This window comes from Berghia stephanieae, chromosome 4, assembly GCF_034508935.2.
Source record: "Berghia stephanieae isolate SIO BIC M18660-M18661 chromosome 4, UCSD_Bste_1.3, whole genome shotgun sequence".
Taxonomy (NCBI): Eukaryota; Metazoa; Mollusca; class Gastropoda; order Nudibranchia; family Aeolidiidae; genus Berghia; species Berghia stephanieae.
In genome coordinates, this window is record NC_088363.1 from 41133039 (window position 1) to 41148237 (window position 15199).

General features: G+C 35.7%; 1 protein-coding gene across 1 annotated transcript in view; it reads left to right on the forward strand.

The window, feature by feature from the left end:
- LOC144970590 (glutamate receptor-like) overlaps window positions 1-15199 on the forward strand; it is a 91913-nt gene that overhangs the window by 39747 nt on the left and 36967 nt on the right. The window contains exons 3-5 of the mRNA XM_078910369.1: window positions 4356-4502; window positions 7165-7337; window positions 9317-9410. Coding sequence (XP_078766495.1) covers window positions 4356-4502; window positions 7165-7337; window positions 9317-9410 — 414 coding nt within the window. The remainder of the gene's footprint in view (window positions 1-4355; window positions 4503-7164; window positions 7338-9316; window positions 9411-15199) is intronic.

The following is a 15199-nucleotide window of genomic DNA, read 5'->3' on the forward strand; positions in this document are numbered from 1 at the left end:
GACCTGCTCACAAAACTATGTGTAATCTTAAACGTTTATATATAGTCTGGTTAAAACCGTTTAGTGAGAGTTACTCATAAACGCGGATGGTAAAAAACAATAACAAAGACCTGAGTGACGTCAACTTCGAACTATCTATAGATAGTGTGCGTTTGGCTAAGAAGCTCGCAACATTGCTATCCGGAAGTATAACGGACCAACACACAAAACTCTGTGTAATCTGTAAACGTTTATATATAGTCTGGTTAAAACCGTTTAGTGAGAGTTACTCATAAACGCGGATGGCAAAATAAAAAAAACAATAACAAAGACCTGAGTGACGTTAATTTCATTCTATCTATAGGCCTACCATTGTTTTTAGAAAGCCCGTACGTTGTATGTCAAACATGTAGAGCTAGAGAATGGTCCCAAAGGACATTATTTCAAACACCACGCTTGCCATGCTATGTAGATATATCGTTATTATAGACCAAGAATGTAATTTGGGGAAACAGAAGGACAGTTCTTATTTGATAGTGTCTGAATATAATTTCACAATATTATTATTGTTGTCAATTAAGGTCTTAATTAAATTGGGTTTTTATGACTTCTATTAGATAGATATGCTATTATAGGATTCAATAGTCTGATGTCACGTCCGCTCAGCAACGAGCAGCTTGGTTCAAACAACGAAAATCGGTACTTTTTATTCTTCATGCTGGCTAAAACTATGTCATATGTCATGTGATCAGAATGTATAAAAGTCAAAACGTGATCATATTTATAATGTTTATAATGAACGATTTTCTTTGTTGCTAGGCAACGTGACATCAGACTATTGAATCCAATTCAAATCCATATAATATACACTTAAAGCTAAAAACTTCAATTTTACTAATCGTGGTCACAATAATATATTATTGACCCAACTCCCCAAACTGCTACTAGTTCGGGTTAACCATAAGCTTAATTTTTTTTTAAACCAAAAAAAAAAAAATAATAATAATAACTCAAAAACTTGAGCTTTTGTATAGCTCAATTTCCACTAAACGTGCTCTAAGCGCTTTACAAAATGTCTGAGATTACAGGGTGAAAAATCTGAAACTTGCTTTGTTTGTTTGGGGTGTATTTTTATAATTTCTTATTCTTTTATTTATTTATTTTTAAAAAATTTTTTGAGGTTTTAATTTTTCCTTTTTAAGTTAAAGATATAAGAAAGTGTTTACATAACAGTGCTAGACAAAGCAAAAAACAAATCCCAAAAAATCTGTATTTTTCGACTGGGGATCGAACGTCAGACCTCTTGATTACCGATCAGACGTGCTACCGATAGTTTGGAGTATTTTAATACCTATATTTTTTTTTCACAAGGATACGGATTTTACGGTGTTAACGCTCACTTGCATCACATATTTTTTGTTCATCAATTATCAACAATCATCATTTCATCTGGATGTTCAAACTCAACGCCTTTCATGAAAGAGTCCAAAACAGGTGACGAATTTGGACCATATGATTCCAACGGCGATCGGACCTCACAAACACATACCTTGAACACGAGAGTGCGGCTATGTGTTATTGTGGTATAATTCTCCCTTTCGGATCGGAAGGTCCAGGGTTCGAGCCTCGTTCAGCGCATAGTTGAGTCCTTTGGAAAGGGCTCTTTACTCACATTCTCTTACCGTACACAGGTGTAAAATGAGTACCTGGCCGTCAACAGCGTTATCTGTGTCGAAATAAATTGTAACATCGCCTAACAGGCATCATGTCTCGATCTACATGTTACGTGTTGCTGTTGGTCAGGGACCCTTTGTAAAGCGCTTTGAGCACGTTTAGTGGATATTGCGCTGTATAAAAGCTCATTTTTAAAAAATTGAACACGAGAGGGCAAAAGAGCCTGCTCCTTGATTAATCAATTTTAAACTTGTCAAAAAGCGTTATTATACCAGATGTTTCTCTGATAATGGTCTCCGCTGCTGTGTGCAATGCCACACTTTTATCTTCACTGATGTTGTTTAACCCCCGAAAATGTTATTGGAGGACGGTTTCTGAGAAAGGACAACGTTGTTTTTATGAAGAATTAGATCTTATTGGTTACTCTTTCTTTCATGGCTCCAAGATAATCTGTACTTTTTGCAAGTCTGATAACCCAAATGGTTATTGGCCGACGTTTTCTTATTTACAGGCCTGATAACCCAGTCCAAATTGTTATGGACTCATGGTAGTCATGGAAATACTCTAAAATCAACGCAAAATAGTGTCCATTACAACAATGTTAAATCAAGCCTTAATTGTGTTCAGTTATCGGACATGCAAATATGAGCACGTTGTTATGGAGCTCATTTTTAAAAAAATGCTAATACTCTCAGTCCAACCAAAAATACTGTCCATTACAACAATAGTAAATCAAGCTCATAATTGCTTTCGGTTACAGCCCTGGTAAGCTGTGCACCAACCAAGCTCCAAAACTATTGGATCGTTTGCATAGAGGATCATGCTTAAACAAACAAGGTGGTCCTTGCAGCATTTATCTTATCACCATAACTCAACGATGAATAGGTTAAAAATTACCCTATTTGCATTGTCGGTACATGAATCTTCAATAGCAATGCTATTCAGCCATACGTTGATTCAAGAAGACATTTATTTGATCCTCTACATTTTGCCTCAGACGTTCCTCATTTCGAGCAATGCAAATGTTGCTTCAAGGTGGCCCGTCCGGTCAAGAAAAAGACTAATGGTAAAAATGAATTGTATTTTCATACAAATCTCAAAAGGATTGTAATAAATAAAATAATTAACTAAAATTAATGGGAAATTTGTCTTTAGGGTCTATTCCAATGGAAGACTGGAAAAACCCAGGCGTCCGCCGCATGGCATTTCAGTGCCGTAAAGTGAGCTAGGGCGAGGCGTCTTGCTCAAGGCCACACAACGAGGCGGGTAGTCCAATCCGTACCTTTTAGGTACGAAGCAAGGACTGTACCGATGGGCCACGCTACCCCACGTCTACTTATTTTCTCAGGTTTGATAACCCAGATTGAATGGGCTCATTGTTGTAATGGAAATACTCTCAAACCAACGCAAAATAGTGTTCATTACAACAATGTTAAATCGGGCCCATGATAGTGTTCGGCCATCAAGACCTACCGCTAATATTATGTGCAATAAGCTCCAAGACTATTGGATCGTTTGCATGTATGTATGTATAAACAAACCAGGGTCCTTGTACCATTAACTTTATCACCATAATCCTGCGATGAATAGGAAAATGGTTATTCATCCCATTTGCATTTTCCGTACATTGATCTACAATAACAATAATGGTAGTTAGTCAAACATGCATAGCTTCAACCGGTCCTTTATTTACTCTGTATCTACATATTATGTGCCTCAGAATATTTCCAGCAAGGCAAATGTTGGATCAAGGCATTCGGGACGTTAAAGAAAAAATAATGACAAACATTAGAAGTATTTGGTGTGCTTGAAGCAGTGTCTGATAAAGTAGTGAAGAAAAAATATGCATTGGACGGCGTTTTTTTTCTAATAATTTTCTTTCAGGTTTGTCTGGTAGAGCATTCGTTTCACAGGCAAAGGGACCGAGGTCGATCCCGGGAGTAGTCGACATTTTTTTCTGACCCCCATCCCTGTCCACCCAGCAGTTATTGGGTCTGTTAGACCTGGCGGGAGTACTTTGCGATAGACGAGCGTTCTATCCCAAGAGTAGCAAGGTTATTGTCCATTTCACGCTATAACAACACATTAGTCTTATGGATATATGTTACAGTGAATGACAAAATCAGTCGGATTGTGAAAAGGTTTGAACTGAGATGTTGCCAAGTTTAATTAGAAGGTCACTTTTTATCCAAAATGAGTTCTTGTCATAAATGATTAAATTAACCTTTTTTTATACATCTTAGGGAAATATCGAAACTTAATTTCACTTCTAAATATTTTTTTACAGCTAGACATACTGAAAAAGTATGAAATTTGAAAAAAAGTTGCTGGATACCTTTCCCATACATCTGACCAGAACGTTATGAAAAGCCACCCGATTTACTTCAAATAAAGATTAAAATGCTCTGGGGAACATAATATATTATTCTTTCAGGAAATGAAAAAAAAAATGCAAATCCAAAATGTTCACCTTCCGACTGATTATGTCATGCACTGACACATATTATGGTATTCCTTCATTTACTGCCTGGCGACAACACATACATCCATATCATTTGTATCGCACATTCCCATGACTGAATCATGCTCTTTGCGCTTCACAGTTTAAGTATGACAAGTTGTCGCGGGGAGAAAGATCGTACAATCATTTTTAAAAAAAATTACAATAGCACGTTCACCATCTCTTTTCCTTTTTGTTTCAGGTTTGATCTTTGACTGTAACTCCAGACACCTCGAGACAGCAGTCATTACCAAGCTGGAGGAAGAGAGCGACGCCAATAATCTGTTCGACTTGAGACCCAAAGTTTACCGTGTGGAAGCCAGTGACAGCTACAACGTTTCTAGAGCCTGTAAGTAGGCTAACGACAGGCACACAAAAATGCACCTTGAAAATGTCCAATAACTGTAGCAGATTTTGGAAGTCGTGTCCTTATTTCAACGAACTTTCATCATTTTATAAATGTTAAGATTAACAAGGCGGGCCGAGTGGTTAAAGCATTTCACTGTGACCTGGAATGTCCCGGGTTCGAGTCCCGCTTTGGTTTTTTTCCTTGGGCAAGCTTAGTAACCCCTTATTTGCTCACTTTAGACAACATGGATGATTTCGATTGACATCAGACATCTTGTTTGATGGATTATCTATATTCCTTTATAGAATGCCTGGGCGACGGTATCTAATGATGCCCTGGCGGAAGGGCGTAATATATTTAAAATTCAAGGTTAAGTAGGCAGTGTGGTCTTGTGGTATGGCACTCGATTTCGAATCTGAAGGTCCTGGGTTCGAGCCTCGCTCGGCGCATAGTTGAGTCCTTGGAGAAGGCTCATTACTCACATTCTCTCACCGTACTGAGGTGTAAAATGAGTACCTGTCCGTTAACAGCGAGAAAAAAAACGTAATATCGCCTAAAAGGCATCATGTCCCGTCCTAAATGTTAAATGTTGCTGTCGGCCAGGGACCCCTTGTAAAGCTCTTTGGTAACAACAAGAGATGAAGTGAATAGAAAAGTGCCAGATCCACTCACTTTTCTGAATTAAAAGCTCTTTGGGCACGTTTAGTGGATATTGCGCTATATAAAAGCTCAATTATTTTTGGCAGTTTCATCCCGAAATAGATACCGTTTGGTGAAGAACTGACACATATATAATGATATTTGATCCCATCTTCTCAAATCCTACGATAACTACCCCAGTCTCGTACAACAACGTCAATTTCCAGCCCCCCGTCTTCTGTATAATATCTTTTTTCGCCATACAACTCCTGGTTTCTGCCTAACTCCTTAGGGACCTTTCTGTTATGTGAATAAACATCATCAACAAGACAATTTTGGACTTTTACGTTAAAGGTTTAGTCTCGTCAACTTCCTGTAAATATTTTTCATTCTTTTTGACATTTATTATTTGCCTCACAACAAAATAATATACGATTCTTACACTCTTGCAATTTGGATTTCCGGACGTGTTTAGTGAAATGTGAAAGCTGGCGTCACAATTATTATTATATACATGATATCATTACGTGTTACTAATTGTAACCTTTCCATTTTATAGATCGAATACATTTGACGTCACCCATCTCTTTGCTCTTGCTTTAAGACCACCAGTTGGGTGATTAGTTGTCACTAAAATAGATCAGAAATCTATAGGTAGTTCAGTTCGAAGTTGACGTCACTCGGGTCATTGTTATTGTGTTTTTTTTTTGCCACCCACGTTTATGAGTAAGTCTCACTCAACTGTATTATCCATACTATAAAAGTTCATGGTCACAGAGAGTTCTGTGTGTTTTGTCCGTTGTACTCCGGATGGCAATGTTGTGAGCTTCTTAGCCAAGCGCATACTATCTATTAACGTTTAAGGTTACACATAGCTTTGTGCATTGGCACGTTTAACATTGCGAGCAATCAATGTTGTACGATAAACTTCTGCCCTTTCGCTTTAACAAACTTTGCTCTAAATTTGTGGAATTCTTTGACGCATAAGAGTCGTTCTTGTAATGAATATGATGATCTTAAGAAGCATTTGAAAAGAGGGATATGTTTTTCATATTCATGTATAATATATGTTTTGTTTGGTGGGTGTGTTTATGTGTGTCTGTGCGTGTGTGTGTGTGTGTGTGTGTGTGTGTCTGTGAGTGTATATAAGAAAGAAGGAGTGAAAGAGAGCGATATATATATATATATATACATATATATATAGAGAGAGAGAGAGAGAGAGAGAGAGAGAGAGAGAGAGAGAGAAGGAGAGAGAGAGAGAGAGAGAGAGAGAGAGAGAGAGAGAGAGAGAGAGAATATGTGTTTATGTATGTGTGTGCTTATTTTGTAAAGCATAAATTACGACCTAGTCATAGTTATGCGCTATGTGCGGCTATGTGTTGCTGTTGATCAAGGACCCCTTTAAAGCGCGTTGAGCACATTTACTGGATATTGCGAATTTAAAAGTTGAAGGTTTTTTTTTTGTGTTTGATTGTTTTGTTTTGTTTTTGTGTTTACGGGGCATCTGGCGGGTCGATTTTGTGAGTATTTCATTTCAACACATGGCATCTATGTGTGTAGAAGGGATTAAGTTTTCATTGGTAAACGGTCTACTTGTTAAGTCCTGTTTAAAATCACATGTATTTGGGTTTTTTTTAATCTCGCGTCTTTTAATAAATCTCACGTTGTACGGCTATGTGGTTTTGTGGTATGACACTCGCTTTTGGATTGGAAGGTCCTGGGTTGGAGCCTTGCTCGGCGCATAGTTGAGTCCTTGGAAAAGACTCTTTACTCACAATCTCTCATGGTACTCATGTGTAAAATGAGTATCTGGCCGTTAACAACGTCGTCTCTGTCCGAAAAAAAGTGTATTATCGCCTAAAAGGCGTCATGTCTCGTCTTACATGTTAAGTGTTGCTGTTAGGCAGGGACCCCTTGTAAAGCGCTTTGAGCATGTTTAGTGAGCACGGACATTGCGCTATATAAAAGCTCAATTTAAACAAATTATAATGTAAATTAGATCTTACGTGTTGTTTATTTTCAGTAAGCGCCCTGTTGTCGTGTGGCGTCGTGACGGTACTCGGTGATTTCCGCCCCAATGTGGTCCAGACAGTCAAGGACTATGCCAAGGGAACCCAGATACCAATTGTATACCTCAACAACCCAATCAACCCCAGGGGGAGCCACAGCCTCAAGGATGAGGATTTAGCTATGCAGGTATAGATTGTTTTCTTCTGAGTTTTAAATTATTATATGAAATACCAAAACTTGTAACCCTAACCTGAAATAATTTGTGACACCTCGCCCCAAAACGGTTTTATGTCGGGATGGACCAGATGCTAAAAAGTCAAATTATAGTTGAACTGATGAAAAACATGAAACGTTGTTATTTAGCACAGTAAAATATGATATTCCTTCTTGTCTGTAAAGCATATAAACCCTACTTAAGTCTGATGTTTCTGGCTACAAATTCCTTATTCAGCATCTTAATCATCCCGACTTAATACCGTTTTGAGATGAGGGGTCCCATTTGGGACAGCGTGGCTCACCGACACGGTCTTTGCTTCTAACCCAAACGGTATCGAGTTCGACTACCCTCCTCGTTGTGTGGCCTTGAGCAAGTCACAGACGCCCTAGCTCAGTTTGCTGCGCTGAAGCTTGGGTCATTCCAGCCTTCCCTTGGAATAGACCCTAAAGACAAATTTCCCCTTGGAGGTGAATAAAGAGACTTTATTTTATTAACTTTAACGATACAATTGGTCCTTCAACATTGATTGATTAAAATTACCCTTTAAAAAATCATGCCATTCCGCCACGACATCACAAGATGTCGTCGCTTAGGCATTCTACGAAGGAATATAGATAACTCATCAAACAAGATGTCTGATGTCAACAGGAATCACCTATATGTCCAAGTGAGCAAATTGGGGGTTAATACTCTTGCCCAAGGAAAATAAAAAAGTATCTGAAGCGGGGTTCGAACCCGGGACCTTCCGCGTCGCAGTGTACTGCCTTAACCACTCGGCCCCTTCGCCCCCCAAAATTACCCTAATCTTGTCAAAAGCTTTCAAACCGTGGTCTTCAAGAAAATCTTAAAAGGAAGTCAAACTCTCATGTCCTCATATTCCCACAATACCAACTACTGTCTTCTTTGTTCCCATTAAAATACTAATCCATCCGAAAAGCAGTGTATCTAACAGATTGATGCTGTTGTGTGCAAACAAATACTTAACGATGTGATATTCTATTCAATTTAATCATTTTGCTTTCTTGTAACGTAATTGTTATATAACTGAGAATAATATGTTGTAATACTTTTTTAAAACCGAAATCGGTAACTTATTGATTTTGAGGAAAGACCCCAGAGACGCAGTTTGGTGTTTTGGCTATCGGGTCAATATTTCACGAAAATGGTCAGAAATCGTAAAATATATGATAGAAAAAATCTTCAAACTGTTGATTAAAAAGTGTCGGAGAAATATCATAAGTATCTAATATTGATCTATTTTACTAATTCATTATTTGCTAATTACTATTACTCCTATGTGTTTTGAGTAATATATCAAAACCAGAATCAGGAAGGCAAACCAGACATTTGCTTCCCTAAAAAAAATTGGAGAGCAACGGGATTATTTTCCAGCATTAAAATAAAGATTTTAAAAGTAATGTCTTGAGCGTTTTTCTCTATGGATCAGAATGTTGGAAGGTCACAGAGAGTATCATCCAGAAACTTGAATTTTTCCAAAACAAATGTTTGTGACGAATCTTAAGATATTCTAACCAAAAACAATCCCATATGAGGACCCGAGAGTGAGAGATGAAGTTGAGTCTCTGGATAGTCTCATTAAAATGAGAAAATGGCAATGGTTGGGGCATGTCTGTCACAGACCTGATGAAACACTGATAAGAAAGGCTGTACGATGGACAACCCAAGGAAAGAGGAAGCGAGGCCGCCCCAAGGAGACTTGGAGATGTACCGTAAGAGGGACCTAAAGCCGAGAGATCTGTTCCTCCAGATGGCCCCAAGAATAGCTACTGACAGGACCAGATGGAGATCCCTAGCATCGCCTCAAGTACCAGCAGGCCTGGTGAGGAATTGAGAGAGTGAGTGAATTCTAAGTAATATGCACAAAATTTCCGACAATAGAGTATTTTAAAAAATTAAATAAAATTGTTGTCCACACTATCATCCCCAGGTTTACATGACTCCAAGCCTTGCAAGGCCCATTGTGACAATGATGACTATTTATTATTGGGAAATGTTTCATTATGTATACGATTCGCCTGAAGGTACAGTTACCATCATTATCATTATCAACATCATCAGCATTGCCATCAACATCAACATCATCATCATCATTATCATCATTATCATCATCATCACCAATATTATCATTAATATCAACATCAACATCATCATCATCATCATCAATCTAAGCTATCGTCGTTCCCTTCCAGACCAGCATAACAAAAGCATAAAAAAATAAAAATAAAATGATTAACAGGGACAAGGACAAAAAGAAATACGTAACCATCGCCTCAAACCGGTATTATTTCACTCGCTTTCGGATCTAAAGGTCTTGGGTTCGAGCTTCGCTCGGCGCATAGCTAGTTATCCTTGGTAAAGGCTCTTTACTCACATTCTCTCACCGTACTCGGGTGTAAAATGAGTACCTGGCCGTTAACAGCGTTGTCTTTGTCCGAAAAATTGTATTATCGTCTAACAGGCGCCATGTCCCGTCCTACATGTTAAATGTTGCTGTTGACCAGGGACCCCTTGTAAAGCGCTTTGAGCACATTTAGTGGATATTGATCTATATAAAGCTCAATTATAAGAATTATAATTATAAGCACGTTCAGTGGATATTGCGTATATAAAAGCTCAAGTTTTCTTTTATTATACCGGGATAAGCCACATACCAAAAAGGGATTTTAAAATCAAAACGAAATTTTAAAAGAATTTTTTTGGTCTTTTTAAGAAAATTTATCCATCCTTCTCATCAATACTGAAAAACTAAACCTAAATCTCATTTTTCTAAAAATGATTCCCTTTCGCAACGGCTCCATAAGATCCCGTCGTCAAGGCATTCCATGAATAAATAAAGATAATCCATCAAACGGGATGTCTGAGGTCACCACAAATCACCCATGTTGTCTAAGTAAGCAAATTGGGGGTTAATAATCTTGCCCAAGGAAAAAAACAAAAGTGCCTGAAGCGGGGCTCGAACCCGGGAACATTCGGATCACAGTACAATGAATGTCTTAACCGGCTACTTCACCCACCAAATCTCATGTTTTAAAAACATGTTATGTCATTTTATAGCATCTAAGCCGCCCCAACATAATAAAAAAATAAAATAGAGTCGGTCGCCCCAAATCCATACACGTCCCAAATCCATACTCTTCAAAGTGTGTCACATAAAATCTTTTCGTGTGTTTTCCTATAACTAAACTGATTTAGGTTTCTTCCATCGTTACATAACTCTCTATTCTTCTCCTATAACTAAACTGATTTAGGTTTCTTCCATCGTTACATAACTCTCTATTCTTCTCCTATAACTAAACTGATTTAGGTTTCTTCCATCGTTACATAACTTTTTATTCTTCTGCTATAACTATACTGATTTAGGTTTCTTCCATCGTTACATAACTCTCTATTCTTCTCCTATAACTAAACTGATTTAGGTTTCTTCCATCGTTACATAACTCTCTATTCTTCTCCTATAACTAAACTGATTTAGGTTTCTTCCATCGTTACATAACTCTCTATTCTTCTCCTATAACTAAACTGATTTAGGTTTCTTCCATCGTTACATAACTCTCTATTCTTCTCCTATAACTAAACTGATTTAGGTTTCTTCCATCGTTACATAACTCTCTATTCTTCTCCTATAACTAAACTGATTTAGGTTTCTTCCATCGTTACATAACTCTCTATTCTTCTCCTATAACTAAACTGATTTAGGTTTCTTCCATCGTTACATAACTCTCTATTCTTCTCCTATAACTAAACTGATTTAGGTTTCTTCCATCGTTACATAACTCTCTATTCTTCTCCTATAACTAAACTGATTTAGGTTTCTTCCATCGTTACATAACTCTCTATTCTTCTCCTATAACTATACTGATTTAGGTTTCTTCCATCGTTACATAACTCTCTATTCTTCTCCTATAACTAAACTGATTTAGGTTTCTTCCATCGTTACATAACTCTCTATTCTTCTCCTATAACTAAACTGATTTAGGTTTCTTCCATCGTTACATAACTCTCTATTCTTCTCCTATAACTAAACTGATTTAGGTTTCTTCCATCGTTACATAACTCTCTATTCTTCTCCTATAACTAAACTGATTTAGGTTTCTTCCATCGTTACATAACTCGCTATTCTTCTCCTATAACTAAACTGATTTAGGTTTCTTCCATCGTTACATAACTCTCTATTCTTCTCCTATAACTAAACTGATTTAGGTTTCTTCCATCGTTACATAACTCTCTATTCTTCTCCTATAACTAAACTGATTTAGGTTTCTTCCATCGTTACATAACTCTCTATTCTTCTCCTATAACTAAACTGATTTAGGTTTCTTCCATCGTTACATAACTCTCTATTCTTCTCCTATAACTAAACTGATTTAGGTTTCTTCCATCGTTACAAACCTCTCTATTCTTCTCCTATAACTAAACTGATTTGGGTTTCTTCCATCGTTACATAACTTTTTATTCTTCTGCTATAACTATACTGATTTGTATTTCTTCAATCAAATAACCATCTATTCTTCTTTTCTCTTCTTATCTTAACGTGAAACAATTGTCTTTTCCTCTCTAAAACTAACTTGTTTTTATTTTCTTCATTCATCGTGAAATAATTTCCCCTTCTTCTCCATTAACTTAACTGCTTGTGATTTTTTCCCTTTTAACTTGATATAACCTTTTCTTGTTCCCCAATAACTAAACTGTTGTTGGTTTTTGTTGTCTACTATTAATTTGAAACAACTTTTTATTCTTTTCCTAAACTCGTTAAATTTTCATCATTAATTGTTAAATAACTTTCTATTCTTCTCCTACAACAAAGCTGTTATCTTTTGTTTTGTAATTGCTTTTTCTGTTGTGTACTAATAACGTGAAATAACGTTTTCTTCTTCTCCTATAACTAAACTGTTTTCTTTAGGTTTTTTTGTTTGTTTGTTTTTTGTTTGTTTTTTTTCTATGTTGTCTACTATTAACGTGAAATAATTCTCTATTCATTTTCTATAACTAATCTGTTTTCTTTTGTTTTGTTATTGCTTTCTCTGTTTTGTACTATTAACGTGAAATAACTTTTTTTTCTTCTCCTATAACTAAACTGTTCTTCCCTGGCTGTCACTCCCCATTGCGTTTTTCTTTTTGCCACGTCTGTTTCTATAAGCGGACACAAGCAGAAGAAATGATTGAGTTATAGTTGTATATGTTTTAAGCTAGACGATAATAAATGGTTTAAGAAGGAAAGAAAAAGGCCCATGAATAATGTAGAACACAAGACACACGACTAGGTCAACACAAACTCGGTTAAGAAAATGGCTCTTAGCGGTATTCTGTGTGGCAAAAGCAAATGTTTTCGTTGTATCAATTAATTGAAATTTTGAATAATAAACAGCCACAAGAAGAAGGAATACACAATTGAAGGGAGGTCTCGGGATCAAAACCCAAATAGAAATAATATAATCAAATGAGATTTTGTTGGTGGCTGAAGAAGTGTTTTGAGCCTGAAATGTTTTGTAGAATTTAAGCAAGAAAGATAATCAACTTTGACTTATAAATGCTTTTAAAAGGTCATTGAAAAAAAAACAATATTAATCTACCCCTCTTCCTAAATAGTAACGTGTAATGATATCATGTTTACAATAATAATTTGTGACGTCAGATTAGCTTGCGTAAATTTCACTAAAAATCTGTGTCTTTTCTTTCATTTAAATGTTATTTTCGTAAATTTTATTGGTGACATATTGTGTAAAAGATGGTAAGTAAAATAATCTTTGGTGCGCATGAAAACAAATCCAAATTTTTAAAAGTTTTTTGTCAAATTGTCATTTTAGCAGAAGGAGAAAGATACAAATTATCGTGAGAATACACATACTCGCAAGCTCGTTGTGTCGTTGGACACGATAAAAATAACTCGTTTGATACATACAAAGAAATGAAAGAATCGTATATTAACACACGACGATGACAACTAACAACGTGTCTGTTTTCATAACTAACACAATAAAACCATTTATCACTGTCTAGCTAAAAACATAGTATACCTTTCTGACTTGATTATCCTTCTGGCTTAAAATCCACACAAAATATCATTTGAATATATTTCCCTTTGGCTTTTGATCCTCAAACGTTCCATCAAATGTACGTTCGTTCTTTTTAAGGCTATTATAATATACTATTTTTTAAAAGAATTTCAGTGCGGCTTGTGGTCTAGTGGTATGACACTCGCTTTCGGATCGGAAGGTCCCGGGTTCGAGCCTCGCTCGGCGCACAGTTGAGTCCTTGGAAAAGGCTCTTTACTAACATTCTATCACCGTACTCAGGTGTAAAATGAGTACCTCTTTGTTTTTATGATCAGTTCTCACGAAAGTACTCGTACATTATTTGCGCCTGGTGGATGTTATGAGTTTGTTTGTTTTTTTAAATAATTGCATAGTATCAATAAGGTTTTGGAGAAAATCCGGAATGTGATCGGGAAGGAGAGAGTTAAAGAGGGTAAAACTAAACTTCCATTACTTTTTATCATTTTAAATTTAAATTTAACTTTTGTCATCGGATTAATCCCAGACAAAATAGCAGGTCTTGACGTTGGATCACAATTGTACCCCGTGTGTAAAGGATTAACCGAGCACCAGGTGCATTCTGGAGGTTGTTATTATTATTCTATGTACTGATTAGGTTCTGTTATTCTATACGTTTTGTCTGAAGGAAAATAGCCTAAATCCCATACATAAAAAAATGCACTTGGTGTTCTTGTCGATGAGAAAAAAATGTTCATGCGATAGAAGGTTCTTTTTCCCTTCAAGTTTCTCTTTTGTTTCATTTCTGAGTCATGAGCCAGGGCAACATGAAATATTCAAAACGACTCCAGACCACTGAATGAGGTTTAGTTAACCCCTAGGATTCTGTGCAATTTATTTCTATGAATATTTCTCCAGATATCTATAAATATTTCAGCAAACTGACTCGACGAAAAATTATGTAAAGAAATGGTGTAACATATATAATAATAATAATAAAATAATAATACTAATAACAATAATAATAATAATAATAAATAATAATAATAATAATAATAATAATAATAATAATAATAATATAATCATAATCATAATCATAATAATAATAATAATAATAATAATATAATAATAATAATAATAATAATAATAATAATAATAATAATGGTAATATAATCATAATCATAATCTAATAATAATAATAATAATAATATAATAATAATAATAATAATAATAATAATAATAATAATAATAATAATAAATAATAATAATAATAATAAAATATGATGATGATGATGATGATGATGATGATGATGATGATGATGATGATGATGATGATAATAATACATGGCATTTATATCGGGCATTTTCATCACGGAGTAATGCTCAATGCACGTAACGAAATTATATATACAGAATTTACATATATAAAACGTATCTATACTACAATGACACCAATAGCAGCAGTGTATCTAATGTTGTAACACTATCATGAAAATGTAACGGTAAAAAGGCAGTGCTTTAACAATGATTTAAAACTATCAATAGCCTCTCTTACCCTTCTGGGCAGGTCATTCCACACAAGGGGCCCTTAACTCTCTCCTTACCATTTTCAGGATATTCCCCAAAACTTCAACCAAACTAACACAAAAATAGATTTTGTATCACTCAAACACAATAGCATTAAATTTCTTGCGTTGCATAATTTATTTAGTAAAACATACTCAACAACACACTGTTCATGATGTACAAGAGAAATTTGAATAAGATAATTGTTGGTTGTATCGTAACGAATGTGACGATTTCCATATAGTTGGTAAGAA